This window comes from Myotis nattereri (assembly GCF_964212035.1).
Source record: "Myotis nattereri genome assembly, chromosome: 7".
In the NCBI taxonomy this organism is placed as follows: domain Eukaryota; kingdom Metazoa; phylum Chordata; class Mammalia; order Chiroptera; family Vespertilionidae; genus Myotis; species Myotis nattereri.
In genome coordinates, this window is record NC_138082.1 from 60,506,577 (window position 1) to 60,524,156 (window position 17,580).

At 39.3% G+C, this 17,580-nt stretch overlaps 2 protein-coding genes across 2 annotated transcripts in view; one reads left to right on the top strand and one right to left on the bottom strand.

Annotated features, from left to right (window-relative positions):
* Window positions 1-17,580, bottom strand: part of ARL6IP6 (ARF like GTPase 6 interacting protein 6) — a gene marked incomplete at its 5' end in the record, with an annotated part of 472,926 nt that overhangs the window by 52,670 nt on the left and 402,676 nt on the right. The gene's annotated exons all lie outside the window — the stretch shown is intronic.
* On the top strand, window positions 2,664-3,647 carry LOC308522623 (casein kinase I-like; the record flags this gene model as incomplete). The annotated part of the gene is made up of 1 exon (XM_081096095.1): window positions 2,664-3,647. One exon carries the CDS (start codon window positions 2,664-2,666, stop codon window positions 3,645-3,647), a length of 984 nt encoding a protein of 327 aa, XP_080952221.1.

The window sequence follows — 17,580 nt, forward strand, 5'->3', positions numbered from 1 at the left end:
CAGGCCTTGCCCCGTCCTGTGGCAGACACAGAAATGAGGACAGCTGACTCGAGCTTCGTTCAGGGAAAAACCAAAAATCAGATATATTAAATCCCAAATGTATCTTCCTCAATTTGATAAGACATTTATTAGCTTTCAATGTTCAGGTTTTATCAGTGCTTCTCAGAATTGAATGCGTCTGTGACTCTGAGAATCTTCTGATTCCCGGAGTCTGGGATTTGGCAGGAGATTCTGCGTTTCTAACCACCTCCCAGGTGATGCTGGTCCAAAGCTGGTCCATAGCATATACTTTGAAAAACAAGAGATTCTAGAAGCTTAGAAATTCTCAGACGTTTCATGTGCAAAAGAATTCCTTGGGGAAATTGTTTAAAAGGCAGAGTCCAAATTGCATGCCCAGAGGGTCTCAGGTGGAGCCCAGGCACTGGGCGTCAGGGCATCAGCAAATCACGCCACAGTTGAGGGTGAGCTGGATTCAACTTTGGGCAAGGCATCAGACCAAGGTGCCAGCACTCTTGGCTTGACAACCTACTAAATCTGTGATCTGAAATAAGTAATTTAACATCTTTTAGGCATAGTTCCCCACAGCTGTAAATGGGTTTTGTATTGTCTGCTCTGTTGGTGCCCTCATATTGCTGAGACGTTCTATATGTTCACAAGCTACACAGATGTAAGTTTCTGGCAGCCCTCTGTAATCATTTCCACATCATTTGATACCAGGATGTCACCGCCTTCTGCCTGATGTAGGGCCCGCCCCACTTTCCTGTCCTTTGAAATATTCAGAGAGGACCACAGGAATGTGTTCTGAGGGAGTTCTGGAACCTCACCAGGAAGCCTCAGATGCTGAGAAACAAAAGAAACCTCCTTCGCAGAGTCCATCAGAGGCAGGTTTCACCCCGTCAGTGCTGGCGATCAGAACAATTGCAGATGCAAATCTGAACCCAGAAAGCACCTGTCCCCTAAAAGATTACTTTTGTCTTTATGCTCCAATAGTATCTTTGATATTCTTTTGTTCTTCAAACCTAAAGCTTTGGTTTAAAGACCTCATGATACACTGACGAAGCTTTCTTTTTCCCTCCCTGCCTAGCTAAAAAAAAAGAAGACCAGTGGCCCTTGTGTTTGCATCAGCTATGTTTCTGAGGCTAAAGTGGTGACACTGTTTTTGATTAATTGAAAACAAATGCCAGTATCACGTAACATTCTGGTTCTTCCATTTCTTCCATTTCATTGAACATCTATTCAATCTCACAATCCCATCAGCCTGCAGAATACATCCGCTCATCTTTCTGTGTGCATCCCCTTCCACCCTAGCACCCTCACATTCAACATCTGTTGCTTATTCAAGATGCAGGAAAATTCCCTTTTGGGAGAGAGCATACTCCAAAGACATGTGAGTGCACAATTGCTTGGAAATAATGATCTGAGCCAATGCAAAACATTGTTAAAATAGAACATAAGTTATATTTTAAAACACAAGTTAAAAATAAAAATAAAGGAAACTGAATATGTAAATATGTACTGCATAATATCTGAATCCACATTCATGCCAAAATATGGACACATACACCCACATACACACAAATACACTCACACTGCATGCACACATACATGCACAGGAACTTTTGAAGTCTTTTATAACTGAAAAGGATTTCACATGCAAATGTTGCCCTGAGCTCAGTTGAGTTGGAGAGTCTCTCAGAGACCTGGAGGAGGAACGATGACTCCTGGAGCCTGAGTGTGAAGAAGGTCTCCAGGGAAGTTCTTCCCATCACATATGCTCACCCAAGATCAGCTTCCCCAGCAGACTCATTCCTGAAATTGTAACATTAGAAGATTTTTTCTTTTAACACGTTAAGCGCCAAGCCCGTTTTTATCTTCCTTTCCGTTTAGCCCGCGATATCCGATTTCACCAATATGCTGGCTGCACCAGTGACTGAGGAGGTCTGGATGGAAAGTATAGTGTCAGTCACCTTGACTGACGCGGCGCTTAACGTGAGAAGGAAGGAAGGAAGGAAGGAAGGAAGGAAGGAAGGAAGGAAGGAAGGAAGGAAGGAAGGAAGGAAGGGAGGGAAGGAGGAAGGAAGGAAGGAAGGGAGGGAGGAAGGAGCAGCCCTGGCCGGTGGCTCAGTGGTTAGAGTGCCGGATTTGGTTGCAGGCTCAGTTCCTGGCCCTGGTTGGGGTGTGTGCGGGAGGCAACAAAAGGGTGTGTCTCCCTCACATCCATGTTTCTCTGTGTGTGTGTGTCTCCCTCTCCCTGCCATTCTCTCTAAAAATCAACGGGGAAAAAATCCTCAGGGCTGGAGCCTGAGTAACTAGATGGCTGAGGAGTGACCGGGATCCCTCTGGGCGGCCATGGTGGCAGCGGCATCACCGCCCTAACTCACTGCCCCCTTTTCCAGCCCTGACGGCGCTGCGAAAGCCAGGCAGTGGCCCAGCCTGGGAGCCGAGAGCCCCGCACACCCTGCAGTGGGGCACAAGGAACCCGACTGGGCGGCCATGACCGCGTTCCCCTCGGCGGTTCGGGGCCCTGTGACGCCAGCAGCCGACGTGCCGTTCCCTGCCGCGCTCCCCGCAGCCCTGCCCAGCGGACCAGCCCAGAGGCCGCGTCCTCCTCCCCGAGGCTGGGCCCGGCCTCCGCCTCCGTCTCCCGGTCTCCCGCGATGGCGATGGCGATGCCGAGCAGCAGCGGCTCCAAGGCCGAGTTCGTTGTCGGGGGCAAATACAAGCTGGTGCGGAAGATCGGGTCTGGCTCCTTCGGGGACATCTACCTGGCGATCAACGTCACCAACGGCGAGGAGGTGGCGGTGAAGCTCGAGTCGCAGAAGGCCCGGCACCCGCAGCTGCTGTACGAGAGCAAGCTCTACAAGATCCTGCAGGGCGGGGTGGGCATCCCGCACATCCGCTGGTTCGGGCAGGAGAAGGACTACAACGTGCTGGTCATGGACCTTCTGGGGCCCAGCCTGGAGGACCTGTTCAACTTCTGCTCCAGGAGGTTCACCATGAAAACTGTGCTGATGCTCGCCGACCAGATGATCAGCAGGGTGGAATACGTGCACACGAAGAACTTCATACACCGAGACATCAAGCCCGACAACTTCCTCATGGGCATCGGGCGCCACTGCAACAAATTATTCCTGATTGATGTTGGTCTGGCCAAAAAGTACCGAGACAACAGGACGAAGCAGCACATACCGTACAGAGAAGACAAAAACCTCACGGGCACCGCCCGCTATGCGAGCATCAATGCGCATCTGGGGATTGAACAGAGCCGCCGGGACGACATGGAATCCTTGGGCTATGTTCTGATGTATTTTAACAGAACCAGCCTGCCGTGGCAAGGGTTAAAGGCTGCCACAAAGAAACAGAAGTACGAAAAAATTAGCGAAAAGAAGATGTCCATTCCCGTGGAAGTGCTATGCAAGGGGTTTCCCTCCGAATTTGCCATGTACTTAAACTACTGCCGTGGGCTGCGCTTTGAGGAAGCCCCGGATTACATGTACCTGAGGCAGCTCTTCCGCATTCTTTTCAGGACCCTGAACCACCAGTATGACTACACATTTGACTGGACGATGTTAAAGCAGAAGGCAGCACAGCAGGCGGCGACTTCAAATGGGCCGGGTCAGCAGGCCCAACCCTCCTCAGGTCTCTAAGCATGAACCCAGGAACAGAAGGCGCAGTGCAGCTTGACCGGAGCTACGTGTTTCTCCCCAAATCTAGACATTTTACTCCCTATGTACACTAGCCAGTGGTTGTGGACAACCATTTACTTGGTGTAAATAACTTAATTTCAGTATAAACTGGATCTGGGCAGCACTGGTATTGCTGTGTCCCGAGTTGTAGCCGCTGTAATTGTGAATAATAACTGAGATGGTGAAAACATGGTGTCCAGTTTTCTATTGCTTTTTTTTTTTTCAAGTGGAAACGTTAACTAGATGGTTGACACCACAAATTGGTGGAGAAATTGTGCATATGCCAATTTTTTAAAGTCTTTTTCTTTGAACTAAAGCAGTGGTTGGCAAACTGCGGCTCGTGAGCCACATGCGGCTCTTTGGCCCCTTGAGTGTGGCTCTTCCACAAAATACCGACTTCTGCGCATGGGCCACAAAGTTTCAATCACACTGTACATGTGCGCCCGCACGTGGTATTTTGTGGAAGAGCCACACTCAAGGGGCCAAAGAGCCACATGTGGCTGGTGAGCCGCAGTTTGCCGACCACAGAACTAGAGTGCTTTGAGATCTCATTTCAGAAGAACGGCATGAACAGTCTTCAGCCACAGTTGTGATGGTTGTACATGCTCACAGTTGTGCACTCTTAGGGTTTATCCATCCCTGGGGTTAGCAAGTTATTCACTTAAAACATTCTTAAAATGTTTGGCTTCTTTTTTGCAAGCCAGCTGATATGGTAGCAACCAAAGATTCCAGTGTTTGGGCATATGAAAGACTGCCTGCTAACCTGAGCTAGAAATAACATCTAAAGTGGAGACTTAAGAAAAACTTAGTGACTAGATTATCCTTAGTACTCTGCATTAACTCTATAATCTTCTTGGTTTTTTTTTAAAAAAACGTATTTGTCACAGAAATTTAGTTAACATGTTAAAACTAAATATGTATGTATGTTGCTTAGATAAATGTAGTCACTGTAAACATCTATATGACCTGGGATTTTGTTTTTATTTTGAAATGGGAGCTTTTTTGTTTACAAGTTCATTAAAAACTAAAAACTGTTTCTGTAAGGAAAAAGAAAATATCCTAGGTGCGGATTAACAAAAGAAAAAGAAGAAGAAAGAAAAGAGCACATGTTAAACTTTGTCAATGGTTTGCTCCTCCCTTTGGGTGAGTCTATGTGCTTCTTTCAGACAGATTTCTGTATGCGTTTCCTATGACCAAGTACCACCAGCTTAGTGGCTCAGTGCAACACAAATTACTTATTTTACAGCTGGAAGTTGGAAGTCAAAACTGGGTTTCACAGGGCTGCATTCTGTCTGGAAGCTCTACTGGAGAATCCATCTCCTTGCCTTGTCTAGCTTGTAGAAGACATCAACATTCCTTGGCTGGTGAATGCTTCCTAAATCCTAGCCAATAGCCTAATTTCTCTTTCTTCCTCTGAGCTCTGTTTTCATCTTCATAATTTCTCTGACTCTTCTGCCTCCCTCTTCCACCTTTTAAGGACCCTTAGGATTATACTGAGCCAATCCAGGGAGTCAGGATAATCTCCTCATCTCACGATCCTTAATCACATCTGCAAAATCCGTGTTGACATATAAGGTAACATATTTACAGGTTTCAGGGATTAGGATGTGAACATCGATTATTCTGCCTACCATTATTTCTAGAAAACTACAGTATAAAGGGTTGGTTTTGCTAATAGGGCCCAGGAAGTAAAGGAGTGAGAAGGCAGGACCTGGATAGAAATGGATAGGACACCAAAATAAAGATATTGAGCACCTGAGAAAGAGGAGGTGTTCCCAAATTAGGGAATAACAAAAAGGTAAGCAGTGATGAAGTCAAATTTTTTCTACTTCATAGTTTTCATTAGAGCTGGCTACAAAATCTCATGCAGCCTCTTCCCCTGGCTGGCCCCACCTCTGGTGGGCCCCCACCACTCCAATTGGCCTGCAGTCCCTCCCCACAGCCAGCTCTGCTCTAATTGGCTGCCCCCACACCAATTGAGGGTGGGGCTGGCCAGCCAACCTTCCACAGCCCCTCCCCCAGCCCTGCCCCCAATCATCCCACCCACCCCAATCAGGGGCAGGGCCCACCAGCCAACCACCTGCAGCCCCTCTTCCCAGCTGGCTCGGTCCTGATCAGGTCCCAATGGGGTGGGCTGGCCAGCCAACCTTCCGCTTTCTCCTCCTCCCAACAGGCCTGGCCCCGATCTGCCCTGATTGGGGTCAGACCAGCCAGACTCCACCCATGCACAAATTCATGCACTGGGCCTCCAGTCTATAATAATAAAATATGCTAATTAGACCGGATGTCCTTCTGGCCGACTTTCCAGATGAAGCCAAGGCTTTGAGAGAAGCCCGGGTCCCGGGTGCCAGAGGGAAACCCATGCCGGCAGCCGAGGGAAGGCTTACTCTTTCACAAATTTCCTGCATCGGGCCTCTAGTCTCTCTCTCTATATATAAAAGGTTAATATGTTAAGTGTCCAACTGTCCAACCAACCACTATGACGCGCACTGACCACCAGGGGCAGATGCTCGATGCAGGAGCTGGCGACCTGCAGTGAATTGGCAGTGGCGGTTCTTAAGTGACACAACCTGAAAACCAGAGAGAAGGGAGCCCGATTCCTCACAGGGCCACGAGATTCCACCTTCGGCCATGGGTTATGTTGTTGCTGGGGCACTGTCGGCCTCTAATCTGGTTTACTGCACACTTGCATTTGTGTTCCACACTCTGTACGACAGCAACTTTGCAGAGTGCCCTCTCGCACGCCGGGACCCCTCGGGGGATGTCAGAGAGCCAGTTTCAGCCCCATCTCCGCAGACCAGGCCGAGGGACCCCACATGCTGGAGGGACCCGACTCACTCCAGAGATGCTGAGGAGGGACCACCAGAGGTTGGCTCCAGGGTGTGTCCAGCCTATCTTGCCCAGTCCTGCCCCGCCAGCCACCTTCTAATTAATTTCCTTTCAATGTGCATGAATTCCTGACCGGGTCACTAGTATATAAATATATATACATATATACATATCTGATGAGAATTATACTGCTTGTTTTTTGTAGTGTCATATGAATAATTTTTCCTTCCTTCTGCTTTCTGTAATTTCTCTGGATTCTACCCTCTAAATATTCTCCCCTTCTGCTGTGAATTGCCTTAGTCCAGGTTACATCTCTTCTCCCTCTAAAATTGTCTCTTATTTTCATGTTTGTTCTTTTAATCCATTCTCCAAACAGCATTCAAAAATATCATTCTAATTGCCTATCTGCCACCTTAGCCCCCCTGCTTCTCAAACCTCAGGTCTTTGCTGGCTTTTCTCACTGATCTTTTTGATGGTCCTTGCAGCCAGACCACCTGCCACGCCCCCATTATCCCCTGAATACCTCCACTACTATTTCATGCTGTCGTTATGTTCCACTAGATTATATCTCCATAAAGGCAGGAATCGCTATACCCAGCATTTGAGATGATGCCCAGAATATAATAATTCTTAGTAAATGTGCTTAATAAGTAAGTGTACCACTTTTTAAATAAAAATACAGACAGCATAGCTTTTCCTCTATTCTCAGACAGAGAGGGTGCTTCTGCCCTCGCCAACATCCCTTTGCCAATCACTCTTTCCAGGATAGAACCTTAGCAGTGAGAGCCCAATAGTCATTGGTCTATATCCTTTTGCTCACAGTGATATGTTTCAGAAAACTAATCATTAAGTTAGCATAGAAATGACTAACTATATATGAACTATGATCACAGAGATGTGAAATATGGATGGCACTATAAGCAAACATCAGAAGCCTCTATAGAAAGTCCAAGATAGCTTTGTTACTGTAGTGGCATTGTGGGTAATGAGCTTTCTATTTTTTTTCTTTATTGATTAAGGTATACATATGTGTCCTTATCACTCCATTGTTCCCCTACCCCCACCCCCACCCCCACCCCCACCCCCCACTCATGCCCTCACCCCTCTGGTGTCTGTGTCTATTGGTTAGGCTTATATGCATGCATATAAGTCCTGCATATATTGTTCATTATATCCCATAAATGAGTGAGATCATGTGATATTTATTTTTAATTTGGTTCATATATCTTTCAGGGAAAGTGCTTGCTATTATTTATGTACAGTACACTAGCTAGACAGCATTACCCTTTGCATATAAAGACACAACCACATACACTTCAATTCAATCAAGTGGTAGGTGTTTTTCCTACATATCTCTAGACAATTAGTTTTTTATACAAATTTAACAGATTTAATACTTTATTTTCTTGTCCACAAAATGATCTTTATTTCCCTTTTTGAAGATAAGCAGCCCAGTAGCAAATATCTAATAGCTATGCCATGCGCATGGTTTTTATTCCATAGACGGGGGGGGGGGGGGGGGGGGGGGGTGGGTGGGGGGTGGGGGGGAATGCCTCAGGTTTTCAAGTTGCAAAAGTCTCCTGATATTTTGGGGTAACCCTCAAGCCAGCATGGTGTCAGGGATGGTGGTTTAGGGAGACAGAGCTCAGCCACTGACCAGAGTAAGGAGAGGGAAATACTCACAAACAAAATCTTTTGAACTATGTTTCTATGCAACCCTAGGTGATGAGTAAAACAATGAATAAATCACAGCCCCACCTTCATGGAAGACAGATGATATTTTGAACATTATCTCTCTTCATAGTACAGATGTTATTACATTTTCTTTTTCAACCTAAAACTTAAGGTACAGCTTATTACGCAAATGTTGTAAAATAAAAAGAGTAGTATCAGGGATCTTTTCTGAAATGATGCAGACACTGTATCATTCTGTAACTACAACTTTTATCTTAACCTTAGTATTCCTATCAATACTGCCTGGTTAATAGTCATGTCTGGTGGCAACAGTCAGCAGTGATGACTCTTTGAACATCTGTCAAATAACCCCCCTGGAATACATTTTGATTAATAATAATAAAAAAAAACCAGGAAGGTTTTTTGACTAAAACATTTAAAGAACTTCTAACAAACAAGTGAAAGGGCAAGGAAAATGTAAAACAATGTTTGGATTTAGATCTTCTAAATTTCATAGCTAACAATTTAGAGAATATTTATTCTGTTATGTTTATACAGCTCTATGATAATTAATTGCAACATCGGGTTATATTTTTCCAAATGGATAATGCTAATAGATCTAATATTGCATTTCTCTTACATATAAAGTTGTAGCACTGAAATATATCAACAGTTTTACTAAAGAAACTATGAAACTTCTCCATGCAAGGTACAAAACAAAGCTTTTAAGGGACAGAGGGGCATAATATGTAAGAATTTTAAAAATCCTACCTTGGTCTTACCCACAGTTATTCTGTAGAGAGTACTAGACATGGAATATAGTTCTGCCACATGTAGTCACAGAAGTACAATAGAAACAATGAGGAGATTGGTATGTTGCATTTGGCCCTACTAACACAGCAGGTACTTAATAATACTAGTAACTGTTTGGTGATGACGTATAATAAAGCAAATAGCACTCAGAGGTAATTGTTCACAGTGACAGAATTTTGGTAGTCAGTTCCAACAAAATTCTTTAGTAACTTTTAGAGAAGAAATCACTTTATTTAAAAAATGTAATAGCCATGAAGAAACATTTTGGAAAACATTAAATTATACTTTCTCTGTGAAATAGTCATGCTATAAGACCCTTTGGTATTTGAAACATCTTTGCTTAGGTGAAAATTATCCTAGCTTACCCTGTACTAAAATTCTTAGCTAACAATAATAATTATAATATTTAAAAATATCACTGACAATTTTTAGGCAAAACAATCAATTGCAAATTAGAAAGACTAGATATCTGTTTATGTCTTATTGTATTTATTCATTTAATAATTATCATAACTGGAGTTTTAATAGATAAGCTGATTTTGAAGTTAAGAAGGAAATAATAAAAATACAAGAACAGACATTTCTTTCAAAATAAATCAATTGCTTAAAATTGTTCAGATGAAAACTGAACCTCACAGAAGTTAGCAACCTGCCTTTAATCACACAGTTAGGAAATGATGCAGCTACAATTTTGACCCATGTCTGTCTGACTCCATTTTCATGTTCCTAACCATCTTGCTGTATGACCTCCAAATATAAGAACACATCTTAAAATAATAGACTTCTATAATTGCATTTGTTTACTAGCAAGGTTCTGCATACTGCCTCATGGTGCCAAATTGGACTCCAGAAATGTTCCTTTTGGCAGGCAGTTTACTCCTTCCCACCTCATTCATCTTCCTGGGGGAGTGGGAAGATATTTGAGCTGCAACCTCTGATTTAATGTAGACTGTAGTTCAAATTATTTTCAAAGTACTTTCTCATATTGTATTTGCTATGCAGGATAGATAACTCAAAAGGTTAACAGGAAATGCACTGCTATTCCCATATGGTGAGAGTGAACCGAAAAACAGAAAACTTAAATAACTCACGAAGGATCACTGGAAAATGGTGAAAAGAGCACCAGCTCTGATACAAATTCTCATTTGATTTACTTTGGAGCAAGTCTCTAAAACCATCTAAGCCTCAGTTTTATCACATATAAAATGGAGTATTACCATTCCTACAGGGTGTGATGAGGCTTAATTAGATTATACAGATAAACCCTCTGACAGAAGGTCTGTCATCTAACAGATTCTCAATAAAAATTAATTTTTTTCTGTTGTTAATGATTGAAAATGAAGTTAACAATGTCTGAAGAAATGAGGTCAGTGGGTAAGGTAATAAAGATCCCTTCTGCTGTCTCACCGGATATGGTTCTACCCATCTTTGTGAATGCTGATTAGAAGCTTAATTAAGTTAAAGAGTATGATCAATATATTCTTAAGTTAAATGGAAAGAGAATCAATGTTTAACTAGATTTTTAATTATAAAAATGAATATATGCTTATGGTAAAAATAAATTCAAAGAGTAATGGGAATAAAACTATAAGTCATCTACCATAAAGTTCCAACAACACTTCAGAAATAATTTCTACTGGCTATGTCTATACTCCTATTCTTTTCATGCTCATTCAAAGAAGTTTTATAACATCTAAATATACAGATAATATTTATATGTAGCTACTTAACTAAAATAGACTATAAATATCTATAATAATAAAAGTATAATATGCTAATTAGACGAGACATCCTTCTGGACATCCTTCCGGATGACCTTCCAGATGAAGCTGGCACTGTGAGGGAAGCCTGGGTCCCGGTTGCCTGCTGACGGCTGGAGGGAAGCTGGTGCCAGCAGCTGGGGGAAGGAAGGCCTACTCTTGCAAGAATTTCATGTATCGGGCCTCTAGTATAAAAACATATAGAGAGACATACATGCAAAGGAATACTACATACACAATGAAGGTGTATATACAAATATATAAATGCATAAATTTATACTACATATAGCACATTCTTTATAACATCTCTGTACTACTCTACAAGTCAGAATTTTTCTGTCATCTTGAAACTCTTTTGGGCTATTAAAACAATACTGCAACAAACATAAATCTTTGCACATATCTAAAGCTCTCTCTCTAGAATACATTCTAGAAGTAGGTCTCAGACAAGTCTCTCTCTGCTACTCCAAACAGTGGCTCATCCCTCCAATAGTGTATGAGTGCCTATTTACTCTCAACCATGCCAATACTTGTTTACATTTGACAAATGGAAAAGAGAAAAATGTAAACTCACTGCATTACTTTATCATTTGTAAGGCTAAAAAATGTTTTGGCCTTTGTAAATCTTTTCCTATGAACTATAGTTAGCTCATTTTAATATATTTCTTTAATTTGTGAGAGCTATTAGTTGTTATATTTTCTCATAAATCAATTTCATTAATTGCCACTTAAATTGTCAAATTATTTAAAATAATTTTAAGATTTATTCTTTGTGTTTTTTAGGGCAATCATGTGATTTAACAACAATGTAAATTATCGATAAAATAATTATTTAATATTTTTAGTTTTTATACTAACTTAATTATATTGGTTAATGTTAAACCATGTCACTTAATATTAATAAATTTACTTCTCTTTTCTAGTATACTTACTTTTCTTTCTGTTTAATTACATAGGCCAGTATTTTTAGAATAATATAATATACTTTCATAGACATTTTTCCAAAGGAGATATACTGATGGTCAAGAGGTACATGAAAATATGTTCAACATCATTAATCGTTAAAGAAGTGCACATGAAAACTACAATGAGAAACTACCTATCACCTGTTAGAATGTCTATTATAAAAAAAACAAGGTGAGGATATGCATAAAAGGGAACCTTTGTGCACTGCTGGTGGGAATGTAAATTGGTACAGCTGCTATGGAAAACAGTAGGGAAGTTCCTCAAAAAGTTAAAAATAGAACTGCCTTACAACCCAGTGATATCACTTCTGGGTGATAATAATGAAAACATTAACTTGTAAAGATATATGCACCACATGTCCAAGATGGCTCTGTTTACAATTCCAAGGAATGTAAACTACCTAAATGTCCATTGATGGATGAATAGATTTTTTTAAAAAATGCATTTTTTTTCAGCCATAAAAATAATAAATTATTTCCATTTGTGATATTAATGATCTTGCGGACATTATGCTTGATTAGTGAGACAGAGAAATACAGATACCATATGATCTCTCTTATATGTGGAATCTAAAAAAATAAATTAAAAAATAAATAAACAAGCTCATAGATACATAGAACAGATTAGTGGTGTCCAGGGACAAAGACAAGGGGAGGAAAGAAATGCGTGAAGATAAAAAAAAGTCACTTTTTAAAATTAAAAACTAAAATGATGTATTCAATGTCTTAAAAAAGAGAAAGCAAAGAACTTATCTTTAGTGAGGAGCTAATTGCAATATTTGTTTACATAAACAAATATTGGGATGATAAACATTGCATAATTCATCAGCTTTACAACATAGAATGACTTAGATGGAGAATATGCAAAAAACAAACAAACCAGGTGTATTAGTTTAGCGAGCACAATTGCCAGTTCTGCGGTTAACAACACAAAATTTTTACTAAAAATAAAAGGATAATGGCTCTAAAGTGTTGATTCTGCCTTAGAGTTACGATTACAAGTGGATAAACTCCAATTTGAATTCACATTTTATTCCATTAAGATTGTAAAACAATTATGATTATCACTCCATTTGTTACAACAGTGCTGTTCAAAGCTAGTCAGATCTGTGTTAGTGATTTGTCAGGTATCTGGTGAAGGACTGCTTTATCCTTAAAAATTAAATTAAGGACCTCTTTTTTATTTAAAAAAACGTGCATTAGAAGCCAAGCTACAGAGTGGGAGAAGATATTTCAATGCATATAGCTAACAAAAGATCTAAATCTAGAATATAAAAATGACTCCTTCAAATCAACCATTAAAAGACAAAGAACCCATGTAAAAATGAGCAAAAGACCTCATAAAAGAAGGTATATTTAAATGTTAAATAAACAGAAGAAATGTAGTCATCGGAAACTACAAATTAAATGCACAATGTGTCTGTTAGAGATTTGGGACTATAATAACAAAACAATAAAAAAGAATAAAAAATTTCATATCTACAGTATGTCCCAAAAAATGTATATACATTTTAACAGCTGAGAGCTCAATTTTGAAAGTGAGATGTATTTTAATAATCACTGCCTTTATAATTATTCAAAATATGTATATACATTTTGGGGGATACTCTATATGTAAACATTTTATTTATGACAAGGTGGTATTTCAAATTAATTGGAAAGGAGACACTGTTCAATATGCAGTGTGGAAAAAATTGGCTATCTATTTGAAAAAAATAGTTATTCTACTACCTCACATCATACAGACAAATAAATTCTAGCCTTATTAAAAGCTTAATCATAAAACTGAAATTATTAAAGGAAAGTACAGAAGAATACATTTTATGTTTTTCTCTTGGGGAAAGCTTTCCTATATAAAGCAACAGCAACAACAACAAAAAAGAAAAAAACAACAACACAGAATTATAAAAGAACAAAATTTGATAAATTTAACTAAATGAAAGTATAAAGCTTATCTACACAATATAAAACAAAGTATAAAGACAAGTGACAGATGAGAAAGAAATGGATTACAATATATAATAGACAAAAAAGGTTTTATTCATAACATATAAGATCTAATACAGAAACAGGAAAATACTAGGATTAATAAATTAACAAAATAAAATGCAAATGGCATATAAAAATATGAAAAGATGCTCAACATCATTAATAGTTCAGAAATGTAAACTTAAACAACAATGAAGTACAATTTGTTACCAATCACTTTGAAAAATTTAAAGGATAAATGATAAAAAGTATATTGAGGACATTATATTAGTGATGATGCAGAGAAACAGGTACTCTCATAAACCCTTGGTAGGAATATAATTGATACATTGGCAATTTCAGTGTGTCAATTTCAAGTTGCAGGATCAATGAAAAATTTTTAATTTGTCTCTACCTTGACCTCAAGGTTTATTTCCTGGAATCTACCCTACAGAAACATAGGTACATAAAAGCATACTATTTGTAATGGCAAAAACCAAGAATAAACTTAAACACATTAATAAATCATGATATTGCCTTAACATGGAATATTTCCTTCCATTAAAAAGAATGATGTAGCTATATAATTGAGACATGAGAGGAAGACATAAAGTAATCTCCAAGACATATTGTTAAAATCAAAGAGCAAATTGTAGAGGAATCGATTACTATGATGTCATTTATGACCTTTAAATAAAACCCTAAACTAAATATGTATGTCTCCATTCAAAAGGTTGAACTGAATGCACACCAAACTATTACCAGTGGTTAATTTTGAGGAATTGAGCTAGGGGTATCAGAGAAAATTAGAAAGAACTTGACTTTAAATTTCTTATTATTTGACTTTATATCTACCAGGTATTTCATATATAACATTTGTAATTCAAAAATAAAAGGATATGTTTAGAGTTAGACATTTGTAATTCATCAAATATGAAATCATAGAAAGAAGAAAATTCTAATATGCTAATCCTGATTGGCCACCATGTTTATAACACCTACAGTCTTTGGAAAGATGGGATATAGGCAACACTTGTGAGATAGTCTTCATCATGTACATCTTAAAAATCTGTTGCCCCAAAGGCAACAAGAATTGGAAATGGGTAAGAGGTTGAGAATATGGAAGTAGGAGACATGAGGTCTTTAATAGCATTCAACCCCTGGCAGCAAATGAGAGAGACAGGAGCTCAGAGCAAAGAGAATGCAACCACACCTAGAAAACCAGGAGCTTTACACAGAAGGAAGAAAGGCTCCAAACGCAGAATCTGCCAAATACAGGGATTCGAATTCACCAAACACCCACTTTGTATTCCCAGCCCCAGGCTATAGAGAAAGAAGCCAGTTTATGGAGCAGTCACAACTGACATCAGGGACTGAGGTCCCAGACTTTTATCACCAGGCCCCTCCTCTTCCTCAGTTCTCTGCAGAACTCTCCCACTGTAAGCATCTCCTCCTTCATAGTTGCTCGCCTGACCCGTTTGCCTTTTACAGAATGTCATGGTGCAAAACAGCAAGAACAGGAGGAGGAAAGGTAATAGCCATTGCCCATTGCCGAATGATCACTGCCTCAATCTCAGTCACCGTCCCCAGTGTGGCGGCATTCTTACAGACTGACATAAACACCCATTGAGCCGAGTCTCAACTAATGGCAGGCAAGCCATGATCAAAAGCTATAAATTATCTTAACGTTTATGAGAATTACCAGATATGTACCTGCTGAACATCCCCAAGGAGTCTTCCTAGATGCTTCCTATGGTAAACAATCAAAATAAACTGAGCTAAAAACGAAAAGGAGTTCATGCAATTTCTGACATTTATTTGGGAACTAATTAGAAATATAAAAAGAATTAAATTTAATTTTAAATATAAAATTAAGAATATAATATATATATACTCACACACACACTATTATATGACCAACTGCTATGACATTTGATTGCTCTCCAGTTGAGACAACTAAATGAAAAATTCACCCTCCTGTGACAGTCATTGAAAAGCAGCAGTAGCTTGATATAATCCTCCCTGTTATGCCTTCATGAGCAGGGCCATTTTAACTCCTAGATTTGATCTTGACCAACATATAAATATTTTTGTACCACCCATGAATCTTCAGACACTTTTTAATTATCATAATTAATTATAAGAACTATGACCACCATCAGTATCACCTTCAGAGCATGGCACTGTATCAACATATAACAAATCCATTCATCACTGAGGGCTATTCTTTGGACTCCAGTTAAATTGGAAGTACAGAGTAACAGCATATTGGAGACAAGTTAAAACCATAAAGGTAATTGTAGACAAAGGATAAAGAAGCAGCATTTAGTACCAGATTTTCTACCTAGTGATATCCAGTGATATTGGTTATTTTCACTTCATAGTCCTCAGGAGTCCTCTTTGTTCTCCTATCTAGTTCTTTTATACTCCAGATATTTAAGACAATCTCATCAAAATTTTCCCAGTTTTCCCTCCATATCCAGCCCCCATGCAAGTATTTTCTTCTTTTCTACTCTCTTACAATTTCATCATCTCTTACAATTTCAATGCTGTACATTGACCTAATATTTATCAATTAAACACAGTGTCTCTCAAGGAGGAGACAGGGAGCAAAATTTGGGCCACTGTCAAAGAGGAGAAAGCTGTGAACCTATTATTGTTCATTCTTGTTGCATAAGATAATGAGGGGAGTCCAAACTATAGTTTGAATTAGTGTTTCTTTTACTTACCTGTTTCTTAGTAACCAACTTTTATCAGAATGTGTATGGGAGGCAACCAATCAATGTTTCTCTCTCACATTGATCTCTCTCTCTCTCTCTCTCTCTCTCTCTCTCTCTCTCTTTCTCTCTCTCTCATCAATAAAAACATATGCTCAAGTGAGGATTAAAAAATATATATTCTCTGGAATTATGGAGAAGGCTTAAATTATATAGACTTTCATTGTGGTGAGTGTGGCCCAAGAGAAGAGGCCTATACATGAAATAAGCAAATTCTGTTTATTAGAATCTCGACCCAGGTAATGATAGAAACAAATCAGTCTTACCTAAGAGGTACCATATAACCAATGACAATTAAGCACTCTTTAAGCAGCCTCCACAGTTTTTAAAACAAAGAGACTCTGTGGTTTTAAGATAGCTTGCTTTATTCAGATCCGTGTTTAAAGTTCAGGTTTTGTGCTCTTGCAACACATATTCTGTTCTATGAATGAGGTATTACTTCCTATGTCTTTACCACAGATTATTTTACTAAAATCTGTTAGCTCCTGGACACATCAAAACATGCATTTGGGTTGCATTGAAATTGATTTTTAAGGAAAGTGCTGAAGTTAGAATGAAAGGTTAATGTTATTCTGACATCTTCCCTGAGCATTGACAAGGGTCAGTGCATGTTCTGGCATTTCTTTTCCCAGCAGTTGAAAACCACCACTCAGCACCACAGAAAATAATGGGGCATATGGGACCAGGGGAAGAGATCCTTACCAAGAGTCAGGTCCTCAAAGATCACAAGTAGAGCTGCTGAAAACAATCCATTTTAACCCTAAATTAAACATTCCCTTGATCATGGACTCCTGCAAAAAGGAGAGGTAAAATTGTCCCCTCTTCCTCATCTAGAGAAAGTATTTCTTATTTTGAAGTCCAGGATAATAATAGACAGAAATCTTTGTGATTTTTTTTCAATAAGAGAAAAAGTCAGATAAGAAAGAATTATAGAGGTGGTAGCTGACAATTTATGAGTTTCTGTCATTTATTTAACAAGGTAACTTAAAGAAACCCTATTTGGGTAACAGAAGGACTATCTACCCTATTGTTAATGTATATTGTTAGGCTAGAATCCTAACAGTCCACTGTGATGTTTATTAAATAAACTTTTTATAAATAAAATTTT